This window comes from Colletotrichum acutatum (genome assembly GCF_030867785.1).
Source record: "Colletotrichum acutatum strain CBS 112980 chromosome Unknown BDZ83scaffold_2, whole genome shotgun sequence".
Classification (NCBI taxonomy): domain Eukaryota; kingdom Fungi; phylum Ascomycota; class Sordariomycetes; order Glomerellales; family Glomerellaceae; genus Colletotrichum; species Colletotrichum acutatum.
The window spans coordinates 496,826-524,301 of NW_026848996.1; the positions used below are offsets into that span (position 1 = coordinate 496,826).

Here is a 27,476-nt window from a genome sequence, read left to right on the forward strand (position 1 = left end):
CTTACACCAGTCCCACGCTACACCACACGCCCTTTTGAAGTCCAAGCTCTTGAGGAACACCTCTTTTCCGTCGTCGAGGAGCGGGAACATCTCGTCCCGAGGTAACGCATGATGGAGGCTGGGAGTGAGTTGCCATGGGATGGAAAACTCTTTCGGGAGTGTCTGTTTGTGTGTTCTCGGGACGTTGGCGTCTGCAAGTATCTTCCGGTCTTCCCGGTGCTGACCATGACTATCACTAGCATCTTTATACCGGTTATTAATGCCACTTCGACAGGAGGACCTTCCTTCTCACTCAGGATAGATATTTAAATGTCTCCACGTGGGCTAGGCTGGGCTGGAGGAGAGTCCGATGGAAGAGTCACGGCAGTCTGTATCGAAGATTGCTCGCCGTAGAAGGCTTCTTTTTGACGCGGGATGCGGGATGCGGGAATGGGAGTTAGAGGGGGTCATATGAGGACTCCTTCTCTTTGCCATTCACTGAGATGGTGCAACAGTCATCAGAAGAGAATGGGGCACAAGTTATGTGAGGTGAGTTCACCTCCTTTGGGCACAACAGCGCAAAAGGTTCGCATTTGATGGCTGCTTCTGAACTGTGTCGAACCTGGTGGTGATCGAGAACAAGGGGTGTCATGTCCTCGCTAGGTATAGTTGGCTGCCCATATAGTCATCGCAGTCTCTAATCACGGCTGGCCAACGCCATCTCCGACGTGTGGGCGGACTTATACGAGAAACAGGCTTTCAGTAGGATTTACGCTTGCATGCGGATGGTTTACACACGCGTCTTTATAATCTTTCTCCGCCCTACGGAACCCAGAGACGAACATTGCAGCATGGCCAAGGCATAAGCGGTGCGTGAGAAGGTTAATTTGACTTCTTGGATTGTTCCGTCAGTCTATGTCTTTTGTCGTCCAAATCTGTCCTTCCTGGACACGTGGATACGAGATTCGTGGTTCAGGCCACCGCCAATCTCATGGTCCGCCACATGTGTCAGGGAACGGTGCTCAGAATATTATGCCTCTCAGGAGAGCGCGAGAGCAAAAGGTATACAGTAAGAAAGTGAGAAGAAAGTAATAACGCCCCCCATCCCAAGCAATTAGTCCCTGTTACAGTCGTGCTCTACCCCCCTCAGAAAGCTAGCAATGAGTCCTGAGGCCTGATGGAGTAGTAGATGGTCAAGTAGGCGCCCTTCTTCTCGGAATAGGCGAATGAGATGTACGAGTGCGTGCCTGTGGTCTTGCTCAGGTCTGAACGCGGGCTGTTTATATAAGTTAGTCTTCAATGTATGAGAGACAGGGGCACAGAATCCACTTACAAGCAACGAGCCATGTCGTCTTGGTACTTCTCAGCGACAGCCCAGCCCCTGGAACGGAAGGCCTGAGCCAGATTTGCTGAGATGACCGCGTCGCTGTCGGCGTACTGCCACAGCGGCACGTACGCCTTCACCTCGGGCCACTTCGCGCCAGGCTTGAGCTCGAAGCCGTAGCAGATGCCCTTGTGAAGGGTGTTCACCATCTTCGGCTCCTTGTTCCAATCATCATCGTGAGGCTCTGCCTCGTTGTGAAGCAGGTGCCAAATGCCTTTCAGGATCTCGAGGCCCTTCAGCGTCGCCTCGTCCTTGATTTGCCCGCCGAGAGTTACCACATTGCGGACGACATTAAAGGCGTTTGACCGGGTGCGAGCATACACCTTGACGCGGGCTCCTTCGGCAGGGTCAATACAATCAAGGGCGATCATCTCTACCGGAATCGCAAATGGGCAATTCTTGAAGTACTCCTCCGTAGCGTTGGCAGACTGGGAAAGGTCGGAGCCCCGCGGTGACAAAGTGCGGATCGCGTCAAACGTGATGTCTTCCGTCGAGGCACCCGTTGCGATATGCTTGAGGACTGGGAAGAAGTATGCCTTGAAAACAGCCTTGGCGCCATCCAGATCAAAGGCAAGGAAGGACGTTGGCGCACGAGTTCCCTTTGGAAGTCTGGAGAGCGCCGTCTCTGACTCCGCCTCCGTCAGGAATAGAGCTGACATGAACTGCTCAAACCACCGCGTGTCCACGCCATGAGAAACCATACGCAAAGCAGGAAGGACTGCAGGAATGATCTTCTGCGCAAATGGGTCTGATGCTGAGCCGCCATGTCGACCCATGGGCTCGAATGAGAAGCGAATCGAAGAGGAGCCCGAGTCGGTGATGTTCCATGATGGCTCGAAAGGAGAGCCGTCGGCGGTGAGTAGAGGTTTGGTCGGGGCCGTGGCCGGATGAGGACCCATGCACGGGACGATGATCTCCGAGAGAAGCTGGAGGTGGGCGGCACGCTGAGCCGGCGTGTAAGAGCCAGCAGCCTGCATGAAAGCATCCAGAGTCTCGGCACAACGAACATTCCAAAAGTCTTGGTCGGGCTTGTGAATATAGATGGAGCCTTGTGCCGGGAGGCATAAGTCCTTTTCCTGTTTGGCCATGGCCCGAGGGGACATGACTTCGGACTGACTAAAGGTCATGGGTGACCTCGGTGACCTCAGGGCTCTGGGAGAGAGCTGCAGAGGGAAGGGTGACCTGGGAGTTGCCGTGTAAGCGGACGCTGCCATAGTGGGAGCCATTGTTGTGATAAACTGATGCAGAGATTGGTATTAGAGAAGTGTTTGCGAGATGAGGTTGTTCTTCGGTAACCCAAAACCAGAAAATGGGAAGACCGCCCAGGACATTATATCTCTGGTGAGGTACTTCCAACCCATCAAAGCACCACACTCAGCTGCGATTACCTCAATCGGCTCTCCCAAGGCTGATCCTGAAACCGTCTGTCATCGCGCAGGTGGCTGGGTCGTTACGGTCTGCCGGTGCTCTGCAGGGACGACGGTAGTCCAAGACTTTGGTGAAGACAGGATGGGCCAACGTATGGACCCTGCCGAGGGCGTGGCAGTCCGGGGACGCATGGCTGCCAGTCGCAAGTCAACTCGGTCTTTGCAGTGAGGCCAGCCGTCTGGTAAGGTCGACGGGGAGGTTGTCCGCTGTCAAGAGCAAGTGAGTCAAAGGGTGTTCCCAGGCCGCCGGCCAGTTGCATTGAGTATACGGACACTCTCTCGTGGTCCCCCCTCTGCCGGACTGCCATATTGGGCAACCAAACGAGAGGAACCCACTCAAAATCCGGTGGTGTGGTCCGGAGGCGTCAATCGGGACGTGAACTTGTCCATGACTATTTTGCGAGGAGCGAACGGGCCTCTGACGGGCCCGCGTCTCTTGGAGATATTTCGCATTCGTTCTTCAGCCGGATAGGGTGTCTTTTCTGGCGTCACCACCGAGAGAAAAGTGTCTAAAGATGGCAGTATGTGTTTTGCGACGAAGTACTCCGTACGCGGATGGAAATTATGGAACACAACAAAGGCACTGTCAAACCAAATCAGTCAAAATGCAAGCTGCGGACTGCGGCTGCACATGGTAACTTACAACTACATGCTGGCCTTACCTCTGCGGAAAGCACAGCTGCTGTCATAACCGGCAGAACCCAAGGCCAAGGCCGCAGTGTCAGTGTGTCGGTGAGGCGCAGATGGGAGAGAAACACCGTTTAACGCCGTCCTACGCAGTAGCAGCTTGGTGTGGTCTTGGCAGGTACCAGACATCGAGATAGACTCTCGAGCTTTGATCGCATCTTTCCTTCTTGAGAAAGTAGGCTAAGAAATCTTACCGGACACCCGGAGGATGGAAAACAAATTGGAAGATGCTTTTCGAGACGAGGGGTGTGTGAGAAGCTTCGAAACCTGGCTTCTCTGGAAGGGTGGAAGATGAGATGAAAGGTCCGCCCTCGGGCATCTACCTACAGAGAAGGACATGGCTAGAGAAAGTCTGGACTTTAGCTTCCGCAGAGGGGCGCACTAGCCGAGGTGATCGGTTTAACCTGCAAAAGAATGCAGCCTGGTGACAGCTTTTGGGAGACTGATGCGGGAAGAACTCAATGCGGAAGATACAGCTGTGGTTGGGGATGACCGGTGGTCTCGAATCCGGGAAAGCAAGCGAAAGGTTGCATCCAATGCCCATCGAGCAGCCGGATTGCCATCTTGGAAACTGCTAAATTGTATTGATGGGTTACGGGGACTTGCTTCGACCGGCCGGATTTTCGTGGAATGCCAGTTTTACATCTTCGCAAAAACTATTTGCGCAGATAAAATGGATCGTTCGGCTTATTTCAACTACAGAAATCTAATCCACTACGACCTGCCAACTGACTCTTTCCGCGTGGCTCCATGATCAGCGGAAGCTGATATCTGGAAAGAAGCTGCTAGGCCGGTTCGTTGGCTTGTGCATGGAGACCAGTGGCCATGGGAGAATAAGAAACGTGGGCGCACTTGCACTGCCACGGCCCGAGGCCGCGCGGGAGACAAGGGAGAGTAAGAGCCACATCTGCTCGAAGCTATCAAATCGGAAATCCCTTGTGATCCTCTGGTCTTGTCAATCGTCTCAATCTGAAGGCCAGGGTGTCTTCGCATGTTTCCTGTCCTCATACCCGTGAGGATATAGCAAGGTCGAATGCCTCATTGAGATAAGAAAACAGACTTTGCGGAGGAGATGTGATGTGTCGTTCATGGTAGCGAAGTTATCTTTGTAGAGTCGCCTGGCCGTAAGAAGGATTTCAAATCAAGCGCTCGGCTGAGTTAAATTCATTGAATCTGACTGCCGAGAAAGAGTCGAGCAGTTCATGGCCGAGGTCTTCTACAGAACAGCAGCGCGCCAGCTTACGCTCCAAGGATATCGTCTGCGGGCTCGGCTGTGACATCACGCCGCATCGCTGTCTTCTGTGCCTGGGTAGGAGGAACGCCCAGAATACTAAGATAGAAGGCTTCCATGCTATGACTTGTCTGTGGCTGTATCGTCTCATGCTTACCGTGGTCCTCCTTCTATGGAAGCAGATAAGCGGGCTGTGGGCTGAGGAAGAACTCGAATGGGCAGAGTGCTGCGGCTTGAAGATTTCATGATGCACCGAAGTACAGACCAACCGTCCGAGCTTGCGTCAAAGATGATGTTCTGGTGGAGTGGGGGTTGTTGAAAGGGATACTGGCATCCTGCTGACTTACTTAGGTAATCGAATGTCAATCCCGATGCCATGTGGCCGTTGAATTCTCTCTCCTTCAAAAGAACCCTCCTTCCCGACCATCAGCGACCGTTCCGAGGAACCCCCCGGGCCGCATGTTATATATTTAAACATGCCCGAAAATATTCATGTTAGCCTGGCACCACCTAGATGCTGTCTTTGTCCCGGATGCTGGACAGCTGTGAGAAAGCATGTGGTCTGGATGTCTCATTATATTGGCGCCATGACATGCAGCCTTAATTTGCATTCCATCTCAAGCGTTTTTCGTGTATTCGATCTCAGTGCTATGTCCGGTCCTCAGTTATCATATCGACCCGGTCCCATTCAGTCCTTCAAACAGTAGAACAACGATGTGAAGCGAGAGGTTCAAATTTTCATCGCTGAACGGCGGCACGATATTCCAAGGTGTAAATGTCGGCAACGTTGCAGCTGAGAAATCCAAAAACTGCAGCTTAGCTGGAGGTTGTCTTACCATTGAAGTCTTAACAACGGGCTTGAATTCCCGGGTGATTGATGAGTTGCTCTGGGCTCAACTACACGTCAATCAGAATGTATTTGATCTGGATCTGTGGTATTTGGCCTGGGATACCGAGACAGTCACGCCGCCTCCTTGTCATCTCAGATCTAAACTTGCGTGCTATACCGTGCATACCTGCCCCTTCTCCCTTATACCAGGCTGAGAACTGATCATGATCGTTACCTAGTGAATAAGCCCCGTAATACCACCTGCGTGAAACTTATGATTCACTCGAATGCCTAATCACACTACACATATCCATCGCAACCATTCCTCATGGTCTCTTCTATTCCTTTTGCTTGAACATGTAGACCCCAAGTTTCCATCGCTTGTGCAGCGAGGACATTCATGTTCCTTTCGAGTCCTCTAGACGATCCCGTCCATACATGATGCCTTCTTTCTGGCTTACAGTCTTCTTTGCCATCAATTATGTCTTCAACGGTGTGATCGGTCAAGGAACTGCGTACAATGTTCCGCCCATGGCGTATCAGGGATGTGGTATGCTATACAACACCCTCGTGATAATGGTAGAACGAAACGGGACCGATAATGGGCCGCAGGTTTGCCAAAATCTATGTATAGCCAATAACAGGGAGTTCGCTCTTCTTCGCGATACATATTGCCTCTGCTCCTTACCCGGAGCCGACGTCAGATTCGTCGACTCGGTTGGTGTTGTTGACAGCAACTGCAACTACATCTGCGGCGAGACTCCGCCCACAGGTTCTCCTCCTGCAAATTGTGGGGGAAACACGGGTAATCAGCTCTTATACTCTGTATATGGCACGAGAGCGGTGCCTGTCGGCTTGTTTGCTGGTACGACGACTTCTACGACCTCTACCTCGTCTTCATCGTCCTCTTCGTCGACTTCGTTCTCCAACGTCACTACCTCATCTACCTCATCGACTTCATCCTCTTCGTCTACCTCATCGTCATCAACATCATCCTCAACAGACTCTACCTCGTCTACCTCGTCCTCGTCTACTTCATCGGCATCCACCACCACAACCTCATCACCCACATCTTCCCCTTCGTCCTCATCTATCTCTATCACGTCAAGCTCATCCGACACTTCCACGTCTAGTACCACGTCTACCTCATCTTCATCCTTTTCGTCAACATCCGACACTTCTTCTTCTTTAACACCAACCTCATCATCGTCTTCCTCGTCCTCGACAGATGCCACCTCTGTAACTTCTACCTCGCCTACGTCTTCCTCGACAGCATCTTCGACATCTCTCTCCTCTACTTCTTCCACGTCAACATCGGCTCCATCGCTGACTTCATCTTCATCAACATCCACCTTCTCCTCCTCCAGTACTACTTCTTTAGGCACCTTATCTACAAGTTCGCTTAGCAGCACCTCATCTACCAGCACTGCTACGTCAAGTTTGTCAACAAGTAATTCGGCAACAACGCCTGTAGTCTCAAACACCATCTCAGGAACATCTAGCACCAGTGGCTCTTCTACTAGTCCTGCAACAACTAGCTCTGTCTCAAGCAGCGCATCAGGAAGCCTTTCAACTTCGACTTCCACCTCTTCAACCCTATCATCATCTCTGAGCACTAACTCGTTGTCGACAAGTCAGTCCTCGACAACCAGTGCCTCCACGAGTAGCCAAACCACCAGTTCCATCAGCACCCCGAGTGCAACTGCAACAAGTTCCTCATCTGGCTCAACTGGGTCTCAGACACAATCGGACATCACTAGCACCTCGTCCTCCTCAGTATCGTCACCAACCGCAAGCCCATCTACAACAAGCTCTCCAGTTCTCGTTGGGCCCCCCTTTCTTCTTACGGTCTTGACGTCGTCTACCTCTACGACTACCGTTTGAGATTTGGCTCGGCTCTCCATCAGGAAGCAGAGCAAGCTAGTTGGTGACATTTATTGTCGTGTACTTTTACGGAAGCGACTATCCTAAGACAAAACCTTTATCTGATGCAATAAGAAACAGAAGGGCTGTTCGGTGTTCCTGGACTGGGAACATTCGACAAACATCCGTGAGGTTCGGCGTGTCATTCGTGTTGAATTCCAAAAGCCGGGTGTCACCAGTTATGAGGGAAACTTCACGAAATCCCTCGAAATAGTATTAGAAGTATAACTGAAAATAGTCAAGTATTGACTTCCTCAACATAATCAAGAGAATAAATCAAAGGCAAGAAACTCCTCTTTCAAACACAAAACTTGCATACCAGCCCACCCTGACTTTACCACCAACAGAAGATGAGGGCAGAGGCGGTGACCTGTCCAAAGAAGCTGCTGGATCCTGTCATCATGGGAAGCCATTGTCATTTGTGTTCTCTTCCTCTAAATCATCAGGATCTTGATCAGACATTGTCTCAACAGCAAGGTGTGGACATCCTGCTCTTCGGTCTGTTGGCTGACTAAATCCCGCATGTGGGCCGTCTTACACTTTTGCCCTTACTAGCCCAAGCGAATCCGCACATCGTGGGTACATATTTGGCTACTTCGCCCCGATGACAACAAGCATCTGTAGTGTAGTGGTTATCATCCTTGCCTTCCATTCGCTTCCGATTGAATAGCAAGGGACCCGATTTCGATTATCGGCGGATGCAATCTCAACCACACTTCTCTTTTGCCTCGGGAGGCTTTACTTTTGTCTCGCAGCTTAGGTCTGTAGAGATAACTAAACAACCAGGTTCATCATCTCATTTCCCATGCAGTCTACATCTCTGTTCAAAGTGACAGTGAAGGGTCTCCCAAAGTTAATTTCTCTATCCTCTTACTCCATGTTTAGGACTTCTGCCATGACTACCAAGCCTTTCTGCGTGATGCCTACTTTCCATTCTCGTAAACTGACACCTCCGTTCACGTTTCTGCTTTTTCACCCCTCACAAAATTCACATCGGCCTTTGTGCATGAATGCATGCGCCCCTGTTCTCATTACAAGGTAACGCCGCCGCTATCGACGCCATACTACTATCTGCTGTGGCCAAGATGGACTCAGGCAGAGCTGGAGATGTGTCTTTCGTCTTAAACGCTAGGTTGACATCAATCCCCCTCATTACTCAAAAGAGCAGGCTCAAAGCGGCGTTATTTTGGTACATCCCTCCTACTCGGCGTCTATAATCCTGCCTTTAACCTCACTTGTCTCTCGATACTCCGTCCAAACTGTAAATAATCAAAGTTCTTCGCCGCCCCAAGTGATGAGATTGATCCTCAATATGTACCTATCATCAGTCCCTGGAGGGTACTTGAGGTGCGTGTAGTGATTTAGTGTGGCTTGTGTATGTGAGGATAACAAAAGTCTTCGCCGATCACATATCCCCCTGTCACCCGAACAATCACCTTCTGGACTTATCTTCGCAAACTTCAATGACCAAGACATCAGGATCAGCGCCTTTTGAAAGTCAAAAGAACTGGAGGCGACGCGTGAGTCGTGGTCATGCCCTCGAGGTTCAGCCCCTCAATAAAAGGCTGACGGGAACCAAGCTCGTGTTCCCTCAACTCATCTCCCCAGGATTCAAGAGATAGCATACCCAAGGTGCCCTAGACACTCCCGAGAAGTTCGCAAGTTCAGCTTCGTCCCTCTTGTGTCTCAAAGCGTGTGGGCTCCTCTAGTCGGATATATAGGTCTCGCTTCCTTGAACGGTACTAGACTCGTTGACGTTGGCTACAACCATTCCAAATCGGGAGAGGAGTGGCAACACGTCTCTCAAAAGATCCAGGAAAGAATATACACAGTCATAACTTAGACGTGCGAGCTGACTGCCCTACCACTTGAACTTTTATAATTTAGTCGTCCCAAATCGCAAGTCCTATTTGCTTAAACGCATTTACAAAACTCCTCAACCCCTTCTCTCTAGTAAGCAATGCTTCTTATAAAAGCAACCATATACAACGGATCAAGGTAACGGTGGTCTGCCAAGCCCACGATCTGCCTCATGAAGTTGATTTCAACTTGGCTTTGCTGAGTAAAACTCTGGCAGTAACAAGCCGTCAACATAATGGGATAGGTTTTTGCGATAGAACCAACTCAACTTGGAGCACTCTATACGAACGAACCCTACCTCAGTACTCCATCTAGGTCAAGGAAACACATATCCTTGAATCAAATAATTTACTTCTTCCTAATCAGGCAGAAATTGAAATATCAGTAAGCCTCGAAAGGTCCCGAATCGAGACCCTGAAAAAATCCATGCCTGGATCCTTTAACAGGAGATACAGCAGTCGAGGCCCTCAAGCGGATTTCGGGCTCCTACGACTTCCCGTCAAACCATCTCCTCCTTGGCTTGCTGGGAGGAGAAGAACCCACGGAGGTATATCCTAGCTCAATGGACCGCAAAGAAGATTATAGCGCGTCCAGTCCTCGCCTCGGCAATGTGGGATGCCGAGACCAGGAATCAGGAGCCTGTCTACATGACTAGCTATGCAGGACCGGTACCTTATGGACAGTCCATGACCAGAACACTCTGGTCTTTTGAAGTTTCCTAGAAGGAGGCAGCTGACTGCTATAAGATTCCTTTCGATCTGAGGAACCTAGCGCAAGATTGGCTCGGTACTCGGCCAGTCAGAGAAGTATGAGAGAAGAGAAGTCAGGAAGAAGAGACAACGACACTTTTTGTCCATCAAACCCTCTCCTCGGCGTTGCTAATCCAGTCCAGTGAATCCGTCTTGACGAGACTGCCAATGCATTCGATGGCACACACTTAAGAGCCCATGTGAGACCAAGCTTCAGGGTGGAACGGAAAAAACGATGACCATGCAGCCGAGCAAAGTTTCCCGGTCCTCCCGTGTCCTCCTTACTGGAAAGGGAATGTGGAGAAGGCTCTCGTCGCCGAAATGTAGTCAAACCTCGGAAGTGCGTCCAGCAGCGGACTTGTACTCCCCCCACCCCGTCCGGAAGGTCGGGCGCGGGTTCGCGTTCCCACCCCCACAATCCCGGAGCAGCATCCGGGAACGGGTTGGACGGGCTGGGCCAGGAATTAAGCTGCGCCAAGCCGTCAGCCGTTGTGTGTTTCCCTTGCCCACAATCCCTCTCCTATCAGCCGGGATTTTCAGCTGTACGCCCCCTTGACCGCAAAGCAGTTGGAAAATGAAAAGTCTTTCTCATTTTCATCCAATGAAAGCAAGCTCTGAGTAGTTGTCGAAGAAGGACGTGCTGACAGCCTTTGAGAAGGCTTAGAGCAACCTTACCCCGCGACATTAGGGCCGATGCCACGGATGGAGGTAGAGCGACTGTGATCGCAGAACTTTCTCTCTGCCCTATTCTCTTCCCTCTCACCTTTACGCCCGTAGCTCCTCACGAGAGCGCGGAGCGGACAGCGGGAGCGGCAGACTGTGCTCATTTAGCCTATCTGTAAGTTCAGCTGGGTAACTCATCATGCAATAGATGTTTCCTTAAGAGAAAACGGCTGAAGCGGCTACGGCAGGCTTGCCCATTCCAGCACTTACACCCGATGGAACATGCGAGGCTTGAACTGCACCCTTGAATCCCGCGATAAGCCCTACGGTAGGGCTGTTGCCTGGCTATGCGGGCGCCATGTCGACGGCAACTAGGCTTTGGGTATTCCCAGAGCCAATCAGTGATGTGCGGTAGTCTTCTCAATCCCACGGCGGCAGAGGAACGTCGTTGGACGGAAGCTGGGGCTGAGTTGGAGGTTCCAAAGGGGTGTGATTCAGCGGCTGACTGTGCCTGATGCGGCCACCTTGGAGCATGTTCTCGCAACTTGCAGCATATACGCCTGTTTGAGAGTAACACTCCTGCAATCAAAAATGTGGCCATGTGCATCTTCTTGGGAGACTTGATGGCTGTCTGTGAGATCCACGGCGGCAGCAATATCCGTAGCGGCTTTCAGTGCCTTTGAGCGGCATTGCTGGCCCGACAGAGACTTCTCTTCTGGCGGGCTCCGAGGTTTGGTATGCCCGTCGACGGTACTGCAGACGAGAAACATTCCCAAAGGCGCCTTGGGATCGTAGATCGGCAACGTCCACAGACAATTAGCCGTAAGCCTTTGTCAGCGATCTCTATTTTTATGTGAGAAATGCATAAGCTTAAAGCGAAGCGGGATTTTTCCCGAATGGACGAATTCGATACGCTCGGGAATAGACGCGATCCTTTTGCCACTGAGCTCATGGCCTCTCTTCGTCTTTGTTTCGAGCTGTCGATCATGGTGAGAGGGTTGGGAGATGGACATCCGAGGACCTCCATCGTCTTTCTTTTTTTCCCCCCGCGTAGCCGCTCGCCTTCTGAGCCGCATAGTTTGATCTTTGATCGGTTGTCCGTCGGGAGGCATACGACGTTGATGATGCTACCATGGCCGACTGAGAACAGTGCTCAGATGCGAAGCAAAAGGATAAGCCTGCGAGCCTGGCTGATCGTTCGATTACGATAGAAAGTTCTGGCAGGTTCATCCCTCGAGACGGCATCCGACCTGCCGTCCAGTGTACCGTGCCCACCCCGCGTGCAACGAGCCGAGACCCGGTCAATCAGAGAATCGAGGGGTGGCTTCCTGCCACGAATACTGTGCAGTCGGAGATACAGCCCGGTCTACAGCGATGATTAGAGTTTAAAGGTCGCCGTTTCAATGGGTTGTCCACCACCGACGAGTCTGTGTCAGATTTTCTGGCTACCAACAAAGTTTTGCTGAACAGCCGCCTTCGGCACTACCGCGGCCAAATCAATCGACATTGCTCACGTCTGGGCTGTGGACATCGCATGAATATGCATTGGCATTGTGCGGGTGTTCAGTGACTTCAGCCTTACGCGAGCCGCTTGGATTCATTGGCGACAACACGGGTATTTTCTGCCCCGCTGCCACGCTGGATTTTCTCTCCAGATGTGCAGGTAGAGATCCTTGGAACGGTCTGTGATCATTGATGCCGGAATAATCACCGTATTGAGAGACGTCGACCATACGGATCTAAGCCAGCCAGTAGCGGTGAAAGCTTTGGTTGCATTGCTGAAGGAGTCGTTCGAGACAGGGGGGCCGGATTGGGACGCGTACAATGTAAGGTAAGCTTTGCTGGGTTGAGTTCTGGATCCAGCGTCTGAGCTCTGCGCAACAGACCCTCGGACGAGACGAATGAGACAAGACGTTCTGCTCTCGGAGAAGATCTGTAACCAGGGAGTTGGCATATTTGGTGGTTTTAGGGGTTTGACAACTGGCCAAGGCACTTGTGCTTCCACCATGTCGCTAAAAGGGATATTGCTACCCAAATATCTTTTTTCGTGCGTGTGCGCGTGCGTGGGAGTGTGCCAGTCAAGCCAGAATTTGTGAGAGAACGGCATTTCAGTCACGGCTTCGAGGAGTGACCTTCGCTCTTCGTACAAATCGAGATCGCACTGGCGTCGCCCACCAAAGCTGCAGTGCCTCTTCTAGGTATTTGCTTGGGAAGCCCGAACTGGGTACACAAGAAGCACCGATGAAGTGAGTATATCGCTGGTTAGTTGCTGGCCTCGCAGTGTGCGCAGCGAACCCAGGATATGCCAGGAGTAGATGCCGGTATGGTGGTGGAAGGGATCACTGGGCCGGGCTTGAATCGTCAGCCGCCATAGAGTCTTGCAGATCATTTCCAGCAATGGGGTTTGGTAGATGCCCATGGTGAAGTTTGAATAACAGGAGCGGTGAATCGTCCAATGTTTCCGATGGGCGATGCCCATTTCTTCGGCTGATCTGGCCGTAGAGCCACAGCTTGCCTTCCAGAAAGAGATGGCACAGTGGTCTTGAGTCAGGAGGTTTGACGGCATGATTGACCACTCCAGGAGTTCAGAGTCCAGGCTTGGGTTCACGAAAACGAGGCCAAGACGCAGACGAGGCGAGACTGAGAGTGGAGGAGTCGCGGTAGGTGCGTATTGCGGTAGAACGGAGGGAGGGTGACCGGTGGACGGCTAAGACGGCTGGGTACGGGTACCTGTAAAAGGCACACTTCCATGCAACGGGAAGCTCGAGACGCGGTCGATGCCCCCAAGGATGTTGGAGATTTGCCTGCGCTGGCACGCTGCGGAGTTTCTTGCTGCGGAGTGGAGTTGTTGTCCGCCGGGTATCCGTCTCGCTGCCCTAGCCTGTCCGTAAGGACCTATCTAAGTTTCTGGTAGAATAAATTAGGTCGCCGAACGTAATGATATATTGTGTAGTGATTGTGGATGGCCAAGAAACAATCAGCCTGGGACGTCTGAGCTGGATTGCAGGAAAGGCCTGTGTTGAGGTTGGACTAATTTATAGCGGGTAACGGACGGTAAATCCGTCGTCAGAAGAGATGACGACGATGATGCTCGCGAAGGTCTGGATAAAGTCTAATTAGCCTGGAAGATACAGTAGAACAGGTTACTTCGGATGTTGCTCGACAGGCAACGTCAAGACGGTGAGTTGAGGCATAAGACGGCAGTCCACAGGTGTAAGTTACTTAGATGAGGGGAAAAGGACGAAAGGCACCCAAAGCCGCAAAGCTGTCGCCATAGGCAGGCCAGAGCTGCTGGGGAGGAGCTGTGTGACCTGAGTCTACGAGTCTGTAAGGTGCGGTAGGTTCGGTCAGGTTGCATTTGCTCGCGCAGGCGGTACAGCCATAGGGCCATTGGATTTGACTTTCTCGGTGGGCAGAGGGATAGCTGCGTTCATGACCGGTGAGTAGGGAGGATACCCTTGCCGGAGGTCATGCAGAAACGGGAAACGAAGGCCGTGGACCTGAAGCCCGCGTGGTCCCCCGTGGCACCCCCAGACAAGGTGTTTGTCTGGAAGATCGATGCGATGCGATGCGATGCGGTGCAGTGCTGAGCTGCAAGGCTGGTAGTGCTGGTGCCGGTTGCCAGTGCGCCAACGTCTCGAGAAGGGGGTACGTGAGCAACAAGTAGATGAAGGAGCTTGCTGTGGATGGAGACGGGGAAGGGGGTAAACAATCAAGATGTTGCGAAGAGAAGAAAGCGCAAGAATGAAAGAGTGCTGTAGGTTGTAAGCATACACGCATATGGATAGATAGGTAAGTGCAGCATCATTGACGGGTGTGCTTTGTTGAATGAGGAAGGGAGTTGAGGCTGTCTCGGAGAGAGCATCCGTCCCCACGCACTTGGGCAGGAGAGGAAAGGTCCCATCTACTTCAGGGCTCGGTACGGAGACAGCCAAGCCGGAATGTACCTTAACTCGCCCTGTCTTGGAACCTGGAACTTGCTGGCCCTGTCAGCTGCTGCCTATCTCAGACCTGCCTAGCTGCCTGTCAGGGCTCCAGAAGGAAGAGAAGGAGGAGCGCCCGGCGGCATGGCCCGCTGCGAAGTCCAAGGAGCGCCTCAGACAGCCAGACTACTTAGCTGTAAGTACCTCAGGCAAGGAAGGTACCTTACTCCGTAGGTGATGGAGTACTACTATGATCGCGGATGGGTACGCTTCCCACCTCTTGTGCCTGCTGCTTCATGTATCTAGCTTGGTGTAAGGTAGGTAAGGTACCGGTATCTTGCCTGAAGTTTGAACAACCTGAACTCAAGGGAGGAACCAGGAGATGCCCAAATGCTGTGTGTTGATGAGGCAAGCACGGGACGTATTTGCTCCCGGCCACCACTCTTTTTCCCTTGCGGTGTGCGGCAAGGTAACTTGTGGATTATGGATCACGGAGCTTTAGACTTTAGACTTTGACGCCTCCATCATTCACATCCCCGGCTCGTTGGCACCCTGGCATCACGGAGTCACGGACCAGCTACGCATACAGACACCAAGTCAATACGGATCCCAATTTCTACCAACACTTTTCCTTTCACAGGCCTCTTGTTGATTACACTCGCATCGATTCCATGGATCGGTCTGGAGCCAAGCACTAATATCTTCCCAACAAATCATCCCGCCTGGCCCGGTCTCATTCCATCTACCTGATCCCATCGTTCCCATCCAATCCCGAGTGTCATCTATTCATACCTACGGGATAGTCTACTGCACAGGTAAACAGCAAATGACTGGCACATACGGAGTACTGCGTCAGTGTGTTGACACTCGACAGGAAAACGTCCCCTACACTCTATTACACAGTAGACTTGGACTTGGACCGACTCATCAGGCCAGTCCCACCAACAAGTGCCAACTCTGTCCAAGGATTGGCCATCTGTCAATACTCTGCTCCAACCAACAAACTTGGATTCGGGCTTTGTTTGCTTCATCGACAGCAACCTTATCCCCGCTGTCACTCCAAGTTAGCTTTTGGCCGAATACCCTGACATTCCCTGAGCAGTCTCGCCCCCTCTCCCTCCTCTCGCATCTTTCAAAGCATCTGGTCCAACCTGGTCAGTGCCCTTGAGATTCCTCTCCTTGGTCGAGGGGCGAGACTGAGAGGGAGGGCTGGAGCCAGACCCTTCGTCTCTCAACTCAGACGAGTCACGAACGACGTCAAGGAGTCCCCCAAGCTTTCTGGGGACTGCCCGGACCACGTGCAGCCACCAAAAGCATGAGGTACCTACCTGCGGATGGTGATTCTTTACGAACGGGCAAATAGAGTCTGAGGTGTTGTTCAGTATCATCGGCCTGTCCAGCCTATTGGATGGTCCTCTCCCTCGTACACCAGAATTCGATTCGTTTTGACCTCGCGAGGCAGGCAGGCACCTTATGCTGGCTGCTCTGAAGACTGGGACCAACCTCTCTTAGGTTTGGTTATATTACACCTCGACTCGTCCCGACCTGGGTTTCCCAACTTCATGACATCAAAACAGAAGCCCGAGAATTCAAACGCAAAAAGATTATGCCCTGGCCGCATTACTGCGTATCCGTTCATCCACCAGTTAATACATACACAGTACTTCGTACACATGCTCCGGCGGACTTTGAGCCAGCACCAGCACTCCGGCCACACAAGGTCTATCCAGACTCAAGTGCGATACCTTAACAACTAAGAGGGACCAGTTCACTTGGCAAAGACGCGCGAACGCAGACTGCCATTGTTTTTCATCCGGACATCATTGCTCGTCCTATCTATCTCGAGTCCCTGAGGTCACCGCACTTATTGATCGTCACCACATATGCCTCGGGTGCCAATAACTCTTTAAAAAGAGGCATCCCTAGACACCCGACGTCTATCGTCCCGTGCCTGTTTGTATACCTACCACTACTCCGTACGCATACCAGAACCACAACCACCATCTTTGCACCACACACTGGCACATGCACACACACACACACACAAAAGATCCAAAACCAACTCCCATCCACTGCACGCTAGCGGCACTGAGACAAGCCCTCGAAACTTGCGCCACCGGTTTGTGGTACCAGACCCTGTCCCGTTCTTGTCTCTGGTATTGTCTGGCCCTGCAACCCGCACTGCAGCTTGCAGCATTCCTTGACGTCCCACACGTCCACCAACGCCCTCTTGAAAGTCTCGCAGCTCCAAGGCACGGCACGGTCTGCGGCCTGGAGCCCAAAAGTGCGTGGGGAGCAACAGCATCCCATCTTCGCCAACCCCGGTCCCCTCGGCTCCTCCTGCGTTGTCCATCATCAAAGAGTCCTGCTCTAACCTGCTGAGCCTTAGCGTCTGGAACCAACTCCAGTCTCCACGCCTTTCGCCCTGGCCTATCCTGGCCTGTGCTCTCTTGCACCTTACTCGACGTCTTCTGGACCTCTGGAAGAACATACGAACCATAAGAGACTCTTCCTCCTCGTTGTACACCACCACTCACGCTCTCTCATCTGAGTCTTGGCGAGCAACACAACCATAGGACGAGAACACTTTGGCAACTAGGCTTTGCTTACGCCTTGGATCCTCTTCCGCCCGCCTTCTCACTTTCTCTTATCCTCATCCTCATCCTCATTCCATCTCATTCTCTCTCTATCTCTCTCTCGTCTTTGCCTCTCGCAAACAACAATTCCAGATTGCTCGCAGTACCCTCTTTGCGCCCCGAGCCACCAGTGCCACTCCCATCCACCAACTCGTCCCATCCTCTAAACAGTGCCATCTCGCCTTGTTGCCCCCGGAGCGCTAGCCTGGTGTGGACGCTACTAGCGCTTTTCTCCCGGCACCTCGACCTGCCTAGGTATCCTTACAGCTTATGGCTACACAGTACTTCTCTCAAGTTCCCAGAGACCTCGACCCTCTCTCCAATCTGCGCCGCCCCCTCCTCCTGCTCCTCACCCCCCTCCCCCCCTCTACGCCTGAACTGGGACCTGGACCCTCATCAGGACCGCTTCCCACTTCTCTTCTACTGTTTTCCCATTTCTTTCCCATAACTACCTTCACAACATAGTCGCCCAACACACGTTGAAAGCAGGATCGCGACCATGGATTTCTCTCACCAGTATTTCGCGCAAGCGCAGCCGTACCAGTTCATGGGCATCCCGCCCCTAACGCCATCTCATTCAAACTCGGCAGGTTCAGACGACTTCAACACAACATCTCCACCGGTAAGTCGAATCCAAACGGGAATTCCTTTCCCGACTCGAGCCCCCAATACCCACAGGTCACTGGTGGATTGCTGCTTAGCGTACTGCGACATGCACTTACACAATCATGACCGATCAGGATGTCTACGCCGAATATCCCAACGACCAGCAGCACTTCAACAACTTTGATAACTATGCTGCTGCCCAGCAGTTCAATCCCCAGCATACATCGTTCCCCGGTCCTCCTGGTCCTCCGACACCACCGAACCATGGCCTGCCCGTACAGCAGCCCGTACAACAGCAACGGACACAACACAATGGGATGAGCGCTCCCCCGGTCCAGCAGATCAAGGCTCAGCCCGATGCTCTCATTCACAAGCAGGAGCCCCTCGACGATCATTCTCGTCGGGGTCAATCAAATTCGGACGATGAAGAAAACATGACGCCTGCGCAGTCGAGGAGGAAAGCACAAAACCGCGCTGCGTATGTTGCTCCTCTGCTTTCCGTGTTCATCTTCTTAGGCAGCATGGGATTCTGCGTTATTCGGTATCACTAACAGGGAACTCACAGGCAACGCGCATTTCGGGAACGAAAGGAGAGACACGTCAAGGACTTGGAGGCCAAGCTTGCGAACCTTGAGGCGGAGGCTCAACAAAAGTCGACTGAGAATGAGCGACTCAAGCGTGAGATGCAAAAGATCAGCACCGAAAACGAGATTCTCCGTGCAACCTCGTCGATGAACGGCCACCACAGCTCTGCTTCACCAGAACCCCGGACAACAGGTCCCATGCACTACAATCCCAAGGACTTCTACACAGACCTGCTAGCGCCGCATAACAACAAGACGCCGAGTCATCGAGTCGCCATTTCATCCGATGGGGAACGTTTGCTGGCGGCGGGCGCTACGTGGGATTTCATCATCAGCCATCCATTGTTCAAGAGAGGTCTGGTGGACGTCGGCGACGTCAGCGAAAGACTCAAGAATCAAGCGCGATGCGACGGCCAGGGCCCCGTGTTTTCGGAGCGCTGCATCATCGAAGCCATCGAAGGCAGCGTTGCGAGCGGGAGTGACGAACTGCTCTAGAGTGAAGAGTCTAGGCAGCCCGCAGAGAAACCCAACAGCGGGACCCGAGAGGTGCGCTTTGTAAGCGACGTGCAGCACCACCTCAAGGTGCAGGGCAACGGACACAACACCGCGGCCCGCCTGTGCACCGGGGCTAAGGTTCGGCGTTTTGGTTCCATTTGGTTACACGGAGTCAAACAAACGGAAGGGGGAACGAAATGCCTGCTAAAACGACGTACGATTTCAGGGCTCGACCTGTTTTTGCATCATGGCCAATTCATTCTTTGTGACGCTACTTGACGGGCAGTACCGACAGCATGAAGTATATGACGTGGCAAAACACTTCTACTAGACGACATGGCGTCTTTTTACACGGGGAATCACAAAGGACGCTGCACGGCAACGAACACGATATAGGCAACAAAGATGTCGTCGCCGGCAGGGCTTCATGGGCTTTGGAGCATGGTGGACATCATCGGGTAACGCCAGAGGAAGCGCGCACGATCTATCTCAGGCAGCACATGTTGCCTCGTCGGTCTGCTCGGAAATTTTTCGTGGTTTTTTTTCTTCTTTCTGGGGCAAATTGCATGCTATTCGGGGTTACTCTGGTCTACCTTTCCCAAGGCGATTTCCAAGCGAAGGAAAAAGGGCGACTGGACTGCTTGCCCGAGGTGGTTTGGGAGGATCTAACCTTTGATCCTTTTCTTGTCGGGATGATGTGATGGGGTTTCTTTGGATGCGAGTATACTTCATCGAGATATCGTTGAGAAAGAAACATGGCATTGTCTTGATGTATCTTGTGCCCCCGTTCCGTTCACTACCTGATGGCGACCGTCACTTCTCAACGCATGCCCGGGGTCTCGTCGGCTTCTCGGGGCGAGCGGCGAGAGGGCGGCAACAGGCGGGGTTCCGCCGCCTGGCTGCGCCGTACTCGTCTGACTGAAATGCCGCCAATAGAATCTAACTGCCATACATACCCGTCACCCAGGGTAAAGGGGAACAGGGCGAGGTTGCCTCCACTCCTCTTCCATCCGATCCTTTCTCGATCGATGATCCCATTGATCAATCTGTTGCATTTCCCGGGGATTCCCTTTGTCTTTGTCAGGCCCTTTTTGCTTTTCTTTCCTTTGACGACCTACTTTGGGTATCCGTATCTTGGCCACTTTACTTTGACATAGGTACAGGTGGGTTTGTTGGTTTTTTACCTTACTCGTAAAGTCGCCGAAGCCGAGGGGGTCGGGAAAATGCAATGAACCCTAAGGTGAGGGTGAGGTAAGGTCAGGCAAGCCGAGGCTCCAAAGCTTCACTTGACCTGCTTTGTCTCTACTCTTAGATACCTGGCCTTGTAGTTCTGTCAACGGGATCAGTCAACTTTCTTGCGAAATTGGGCACTTGGGCAATTTTGTTCTGAGGAATTTCATGTGTATCTCCAGTAATTAGGATGGATGGGTATCCTCTTGATCTAAGCTTGCTTACAAAGATGCCATAATACGATGTAGAGCAGAACACAGATCGCCACCACCCAAAACCACGACGACAACAATAATAACAAGAGTCTCGATGTCGGGAACTGGTAGCCGAACGGTGAAAGAGCAGGAGCCCACGGAGACTAAAAATCCCACACATACACACCCCTCAACTCCTGGAAAGATGCCAGAAAGGTAGGTGATGATGAACTAAAGAGACGGAGAAAAAAAAAGAAAGAAAAAAAAGACAAATTACCGTTGACGAAAATGATGAGCTGCGCCCGAAAAGATGAAGCAACGAAGCAAAACCTAAGAAAATTGTTCACAAAGCCACACAAACTTCCGTCACATCGTTACATTTTCCATGCCTGCCTGCCTGACCCCCCGTCCATCCGTCCATCCGTCCATCCCAAGAACCAGTCCGATCCCCGGCAAAAGGGGAAAGGGAAACCGACCGACGGGGCACCTCTTCCGCCTGTCATCATCACCTGTCATGTTCGTATATTGTTGCCTCCTTACCCGCCCATCCCCGCCCGGTTCGTCAAAGTATCATTATAGTTGTCGTTTGGACGTTCCAAATCGAGCATCTCGTGCCGATGCCCAAGAAATATAAGAAAAGAAGAGAGGCGAGAAGAATAACTTTGCGCAACACCGGCTATCAAGGTTTACGTTTCTTATCCTGTTCTTCTGTAAAAGGTCGGGAAAAGATCCGAGCGCGACCTGAAAGGGACTGCAGCCTTTGCTGATCCCGTCGAAATCTTAATCTTCAATCTTGACCTCCAACTCTCCCGTCAGCTGCAAATTTGCAACCGGCTATCGGGTGGAGGGCTTGATTTGGCCTTGTCAGCTGGTCATCTTGGCATCACACCGTGCGATACGTCTTGCCGGGGCTAGGAAAGAGACTGTAATCTCGGTGAACCGCCTTTACTGGGACTTCTTGCCAGCCACCTGGGCGCTGCCGTTGCTCTCCTTGCCCTCGACCCACGGGTGCTTGATGGTCAGGCACCAGATGTCGAGGTAGTCGCAAATGGTGACGATAACATCCACCACGAAGCTGCCGTAGACACCGACAGCCATGCCGAGCATCGAGAACATGAAGGCAACCTGGTAAACACCATCGCCGAGGGCGCTAGGCCAGCCGAAGCCAAAGTTGCGCTGCAGGACGGGACCCAGCGCGTCGCCGACGCCAAAGGCGAGCGGCAGGCCGAGGACGTTCGAGTAGGGGAAGTCGAGCTTGACGAGGTGGGCCGTGATCATCTGACCGACAGAGTAGGCGTTTACAATACCGGCGAACATGACGAACGGCACGAGATGGGCGTGCAGGATGGCCGGGTTGAGAAGTAGGTACGAGATGATGAGCACCCACATGCCGAAGAAGGGGAGGAGACCCAGCAGCGCGCCGCGAGAGCGGTCGCCGCGTGCGCGGCGGGCCTGGATGACATTCCGCGCCGACTCGATCGTGTTGAGAACGAGGACGAAGGAGCCCTGGACCATGTACCACTGCGTAAAGGACAGCTCGTAGAGGGCGGCCGGGACGCCCAGCTTCTCGGAGACGCCAAAGGTGCGGAGCATGGACTGCTGCCAGAAGGATGCGCCGCCCATGTAGCCGGTCAGGGCGTAGACGCCTACAAGGATGAGGACGCCCTCGACGGGGCCATTGACGATGCCAAGGGTCAGAGTCTTTGTGTGGTACTCGTCCCAGGTCTGGACGTAGAAGGTGAGGAGGGCTGTGAAAGGATCATGTTAGGCTTTTGCTTTCGGCTTCACGGGACACAACCTAGACAGAATACGTACAAGAGAAGAGGACAGCGACCGTCATCCAGCCCTGGCCCATGTTTTGCGACGCGGCGAAGACGAGAACCTCGAGGGATGTGTTAAGCGCGTCGACGCCGTGGTCAAAGAGCTCGCCGAGCGGTCCGGACTGGTGGGTTCGTCGACTAATCCGCAAAAATTACACGTTAGCTTCCCGTTATCTTCTCGAGAATCCTCCAGATGTGGGGATAGAATAATAAAGGACAAGAGCTACTCACGCCTGCGATCCATCTACGGCATCGAAAGTCTGGTACAGGAACAGGCCAACGGCCCACGAGTAGTACACCCAGCTAGGGCAGTCCTGGTCGAGCGTCGGGTTATACCAGAGCAGCGTCAAGACGTTTGCAATGACAAAGGTAAAACCCGTAAGCGTGATGAGGTTCGGCGCCATGCTCATGGGGAACATCTTGATCACGACATTCGTGTAAAAGGGCTTCAGGATGTACTTTGACGTCAGCGAGTGGTCGACGGCAGAGTACTTGTACTCCTTGAGCGCCGGGAGGCGTTCCTGGCGAACGTAGACCATCTTGGGCGAGTGTTGCTTTCGGTGACTACCTCGAGAGGTTTGAGTGACGGAGCTGTGGTTTTTGGCCCCTACGTGTGGTGTAGTTGAAAGAAAAGGTGTGTAGAGAGCCGCGGGGGTTTGCTGTTGTGCGGTTCCTTTTGTTGTCAGGAAGCTCTCTATTTTTTCCTCGTCCTGTTGTCTGGCGGATCGGACTCCACGCGGGTCCCGGGGAAGACAAGCAAGAGCGCCGTAGAACCACTAAATGGGCCCGAAAAGGTATCCGTACGTCGGTCCAGTTTACAAGCGGTGACGATGGCTTCAAACCGGGGTTGGTCGAGAACTCGGTTTCGGCGGGGTGGTGGACAAGGTTTGTGCGGTGGGCAGGGCGGAAGGGTCAAAAGAGCATGTGGAGACTGGCGAACTTGTAAGGACTTTGGTTCGCCAAGGTGAATGTCAGAGTTCTCCCTAGGCAAGTGACGAGATCTGTTCAATAAGACCTGACAAGATTCAAGTTGCGTTGAGCATGGCAGGTTGAGAAGCCCGAGAACTTGAGATGTGGTAACAGCGGAAAGGTCGCGTGGCTGTCGTGTCGCGCCGAAAGGGCCAAGCTATTTTTTTTCTTCACTAAGGTGCCCTTCCTTGGACAGCTCAGCTTGAGCGCACACGCAGAGAACTCCGTCACCGAACGTCATTTCTGTCCCGGCCCCGAGCTCTAGCACTTCCCAAATTCTAGCCCAGTCCTCTTCGGGATTAGCCATTTTGGCACGTGCCACACGTGTCAAGCCCCCCAAAAGTGTCGGTCGTCAAGCTCTATTTCAGCACCAGCACCAGCTCCGCTTGACGTCGATCAACTGACATGCGCCGCGAGGCTTGACCTATTCCCATTTGACAAGCGTCTGGACGCTGACAGGGGTTGGGCGTCGAGCTAAGAGTATATCCTACCTTATCCATATTCAACTATCCCAGGTAGTATCGCAGGCTTGCAGCATGAGCTTTAACTCTCCGACTGGGTGGTTCTCTTACACATACACTTCCCACTTCACATATGAATCTATTAGTACTTCGTGAATGCTTTTTCATGTCTTCATTCTAGTATACGCAAGCCGCCAGTCCTTTTACGCGCACGCTGATGCGCTCCAACTCCTGCTCGACACCCCCAAAGCTACTATGGTGGCGGCTGCTTGGGCGAGTGCCTTGGGCTATAATCAAAGTTCTCGTATCTTTGTGCTGCCGTACGTGCGTCTGTGCTTGGAATCTCCGACCATGTATCGATCCCACAGAACTCCGAACAACTGTCATCCTTAAGCAACCGATGCAACAACAAGCGACGCTACGCCCTCCTCCTCGCTGCGAACCGTGATCTTGGTCGTCACACCAGACTTGGACGAGTATGCCATCCGGATGTTGGCCACCACCCTGCCACCGCCAACAGTCTTTCCGAGCAACTTGAGCGTATGTGTCGTTTGGTTGACAGGCACATCCGTACCCTCCAGGGGTTGCAGCGACAACACCTTTGCCAATTCTTCCGTTGCCTCTGTATTTGATGGTTAGCTCTATTCATTAACGATCCACCCAATAAGCACTCACCTGCTATGCTCTTCATGCTGCTGAGCTGCAAAGTCTCCTCAGCCTCCTCGCCGGCCGCGCCCACCTGCTCCCAGATGTGGTTGAAGTTGCTGGCGAATGTCGGAATGACATAGTCGCTGCCTGACAGATCGAACTCGGCCACCTCGTATTCGTCGTCGTAGCCGGTATCCTCGGGCTCATTTGTAGTGGGGTCAATCTCCTTGCTCGTGAACTTGAGCACGTTGGAGATGCTGCTAACGGGCATGGAGCCCTCGCCGTTGACCTTCTTGAAGGCGACGTACAGCTTGCCCGGCTCATTTGTGGGAAGCTTATCAGCTTGGATGATGAAAACCTCCTCGAGCTCCTCCTCTTCGGAAGGCGTCGCCACGATGGAGACGTTTTCAAGAACGGTCGCATCCAGCGTGTTCTTAACTTCGTACTGGAACACAATGTGCTCCTTGAAAATGTGCTTGACGACGGTAACGACATACTCCATCTCTGACTCGGTAAGCTCGACAACAGGTGACGACTTGAGCACGCTGCCAAACTCCTTCATCTCGGGGATCTGCATCAGCTCCTGGGCGTAACGCTGAGAAGCCGCAGTTGCCGATGCAGCAGCCTCCGCGCCACCTGCAGCGGCCTTTGTAGGGCCAACCTTGGGAGGCTTGAGAGACGGGGCAGTTGCCGTGAGCTTCTTCGTCCGGTCCTCCGCGTCTGCCTGCTCGCGAGTAACGACAGGGATCTGAGAGATGTCGAAGGGGCTGTCGAATGCGGACTTGTCCTCCGATGTGACGTACATGACGAGCTGGTGCTCAAAGTACGGCAGAGAGAACATGCTGTCTGGAAAGGGGTCAGTAAGGAGATTTACGCAATTACCAACATCAAACGTACCATTCTTGACAAACTTCTCAGAAATCTCATCCTCTTGGTGCATGAGTCTGAGGTTGAGCGCTGCACGATCTCTGACTTCATCGTCCACATCATCCAAACATCTTGTGAGGAGAACCTCAACACTGCGCTTGACTTCGGGGTCCTTCTGGCCGACACCGAACTTGGCAAGAGCAGTAACAGCGGCGGCACGCACGATGGCGTTCTCCAGAACCACTCTGTTGTAAATGTAGCGGATGTACTTCGTGGGCTGAGAGGTCTTGGGTCCTTCGAGACCGAGAAGGTGAAGGATTCTAACCGCCAGCTTGGTGAATTCGCAGTCCTCAATGAACTCGCAGAGATGGGCAAGCGCATCCTCCTTGGATTCCGGCACGAACTTAATCAGGTCGAACATGCTCTCGACGACGGCGCGCTTGAAATCGTAACCGCCCTCGTCACGGAGAATACCACTCAGGAAAGCAAGCATACCAGCCTGCTTGCTGGGGAACTTCAGGCAGAGCGTGCGGATGGCCTCGACGATGGTAATTTTGAACTCGTCCGTGATCTCAGACATGAAACCGGAGATCTGCTTCATCAAGCGATCAACGCTAGCCTCGTTACCGGTCTTAAGCAAAGTGGTAATGGCAAAGGTGGCGATGGATCGGTTGCTGTTGGAGATCAGGAGCTCGATGTCGGGGTTGCACACGTTGACGGCATTGGGCTTGAAGGAGGCGAAGTTGTGGAGGATTCGGAGAGCGGCGAACTTTGTGACGGCGCGGGGGGAGGTGAGGAAGAGCTGGAGAACGTGGACGGCCTGGGAGACCTCGGCGTCGGTGACATCTCGCATATCGCAGATGGCCTTGGCGGCCTCGAAGTTGACCATCTCGCTCTTGTGGCGCAACCAGCCATCCAGCAGCTGCATCATGGGCTTTCTGAGCGACGGGTCCTCCTCGGCCAGCTGGGCAGCCAGACGGACGAGCATGACGATCGCCGCAGAGCTCTTGACAGCACCAGCGGCACCGAATTGCTGGACCATCTTGACGAGCGCCATGCGGTCGTGCATGCGCATCGAGTATAGCAGACCAATGGCGTGGTACTGGGGCATGGTGGAGTTGTTGGCGGGCAATTGGCCGCTTGAGGAGGAGAAACCCAGGGAGAAGCCGCTGGAGGACTTCGTGGAGGCCGCAGCTTCCTGCGTCTCGCTCTGCCAGCGACGGACGACATCCTTGGCGATTGGGAGAAGGTGGTAGGAGGAAATAAGAGCCGCAGAAGATACTGAGGGGTTCTTGTCGACGATTGCTGTCTTCATCACACGCTCAATGGACTGAACTGTGGTCGCCTGAAAGCTAGTTAGCAGACTGCCCTCTCCCTTCCATGTAGCTCACAGCTTCGGCGTACATCGATAATGCGGCACAGGGCCCTGATGGCGTTGGGTCGGAAGATGGCATCGGTGCTGCCTCCTGTATCCTTCATGATAGTGCTGGTGACCATGATAATATCCTCGGCCGAGTGAGCCAGCTCCTTGATGACAAGGTGGACCATCTGTCGCAAGCTGGCATCTTTATTCTGGAACAGCTTCGAGATACCGAAGAAGAGGGTCGTCGCTTCGTTCGTAGGGAACTTCTCGCCCGTATAGAGCAGAAGGGCGATCTTGGTAAGGAGGATTCGGCATCTTCGCGGCTGGATTGGGGAGCTGTTGAATAGTCGTGCTGTTCACTCCAGTTTAGCCAGCTTGCTCGCCCAATGCTCCAAGGGGTTCCAGAGGGATGCAGAGGATCGAGTGCAATTCCGTCAAAACACACCTTCTTGAAAAACCTGGGTCCTATCGACCTTCACCAGGCCCAAATCCGCGTCTTCGTCTTTCTTGCCGTAGCTCATGTTGGGCAGCGGTTTTTGGCGGACTGCTTGAGGTCGGCGTCGGTGACTTCGAATGGGACAGTTGGCTGCTCCTGACGGCTGGTGGGTAGCGTTGCGAACATGGGTGTGGGGTCCTTGCACGTGACATGGAGCCACACTTCACTTTCACGTCGCGTCTATCTTATCTGGCTTCAAGGGTACCCGGCTCGTTGGAACACCTCTTCGTACGAGAGGTAAGGTAGGTAAGGTATACAGTCGAGCTACGCATAGTTCGTTGACGAGGCCAAGTCACGATTTCCAGACTTCACTTAATTCCAATGTTCCAAAATGTTCAAAGTCATCACCTTGGCAAGTGGGAGCAATCTGGTGATACCTAAACTTTTTGATTGCCTATCTGAGAGTAATAAAGCGGAAAAGACTGATGACCGCCTTTGCTGTTCTGTGTAAC

The 27,476-nt window shown here is 52.9% G+C and overlaps 5 protein-coding genes and 1 non-coding gene across 6 annotated transcripts; 2 read left to right on the forward strand and 4 right to left on the reverse strand.

Annotated features, from left to right (window-relative positions):
• Positions 1-1,125: 1,125 nt before the first annotated feature.
• BDZ83DRAFT_714994 (aromatic prenyltransferase) lies at positions 1,126-2,577 on the reverse strand (the record flags this gene model as incomplete). The annotated part of the gene is made up of 2 exons (XM_060511698.1): positions 1,126-1,255; positions 1,313-2,577. The coding sequence occupies 2 exons, from the start codon at positions 2,575-2,577 to the stop codon at positions 1,126-1,128; spliced, it is 1,395 nt and encodes a 464-aa protein (XP_060371595.1).
• Positions 2,578-6,092: 3,515 nt separating this feature from the next.
• On the reverse strand, positions 6,093-8,357 carry BDZ83DRAFT_646045 (uncharacterized protein; the record flags this gene model as incomplete). The annotated part of the gene is made up of 7 exons (XM_060509910.1): positions 6,093-6,161; positions 6,428-7,156; positions 7,385-7,457; positions 7,799-7,853; positions 8,013-8,078; positions 8,203-8,234; positions 8,335-8,357. The coding sequence occupies 7 exons, from the start codon at positions 8,355-8,357 to the stop codon at positions 6,093-6,095; spliced, it is 1,047 nt and encodes a 348-aa protein (XP_060371596.1).
• On the forward strand, positions 8,075-8,163 carry BDZ83DRAFT_t9. Its single transcript has one exon. It is a non-coding gene; the product is annotated as a tRNA-Gly (tRNA).
• Positions 8,358-17,790: 9,433 nt separating the features above from the next.
• On the forward strand, positions 17,791-18,976 carry BDZ83DRAFT_746479 (bZIP transcription factor; the record flags this gene model as incomplete). The annotated part of the gene is made up of 3 exons (XM_060513276.1): positions 17,791-17,913; positions 18,032-18,375; positions 18,463-18,976. 3 exons carry the CDS (start codon positions 17,791-17,793, stop codon positions 18,974-18,976), a joined length of 981 nt encoding a protein of 326 aa, XP_060371597.1.
• A 2,369-nt stretch (positions 18,977-21,345) lies between these two features.
• Positions 21,346-22,759, reverse strand: BDZ83DRAFT_714995 (CDP-alcohol phosphatidyltransferase; the record flags this gene model as incomplete). Its single annotated transcript, XM_060511699.1, has 3 exons — positions 21,346-22,148; positions 22,216-22,358; positions 22,452-22,759. 3 exons carry the CDS (start codon positions 22,757-22,759, stop codon positions 21,346-21,348), a joined length of 1,254 nt encoding a protein of 417 aa, XP_060371598.1.
• An 818-nt stretch (positions 22,760-23,577) lies between these two features.
• BDZ83DRAFT_597866 (adaptin N terminal region-domain-containing protein) lies at positions 23,578-27,102 on the reverse strand. Its single transcript, XM_060506922.1, has 5 exons — positions 26,974-27,102; positions 26,570-26,880; positions 25,196-26,510; positions 24,326-25,144; positions 23,578-24,272 (listed from the first exon to the last, which is right to left on the reverse strand). Exons 1-5 carry the CDS (start codon positions 27,047-27,049, stop codon positions 24,040-24,042), a joined length of 2,754 nt encoding a protein of 917 aa, XP_060371599.1. The 5' UTR covers positions 27,050-27,102; the 3' UTR covers positions 23,578-24,039.
• Positions 27,103-27,476: the final 374 nt, after the last annotated feature.

Excerpts from the sequence above, each read along its gene's own strand:
- BDZ83DRAFT_597866 (XM_060506922.1), bottom strand. The coding sequence starts at position 27,049 with ATGAGCTACGGCAAGAAAGACGAAGACGCGGATTTGGGCCTGGTGAAG. Across the intron at positions 26,511-26,569 it reads CCCTGTGCCGCATTATCGAT|GCGACCACAGTTCAGTCCAT; the intron begins GTACGCCGAAGC and ends ACTAGCTTTCAG. Across the intron at positions 25,145-25,195 it reads TGAGAAGTTTGTCAAGAATG|ACAGCATGTTCTCTCTGCCG; the intron begins GTACGTTTGATG and ends ACCCCTTTCCAG.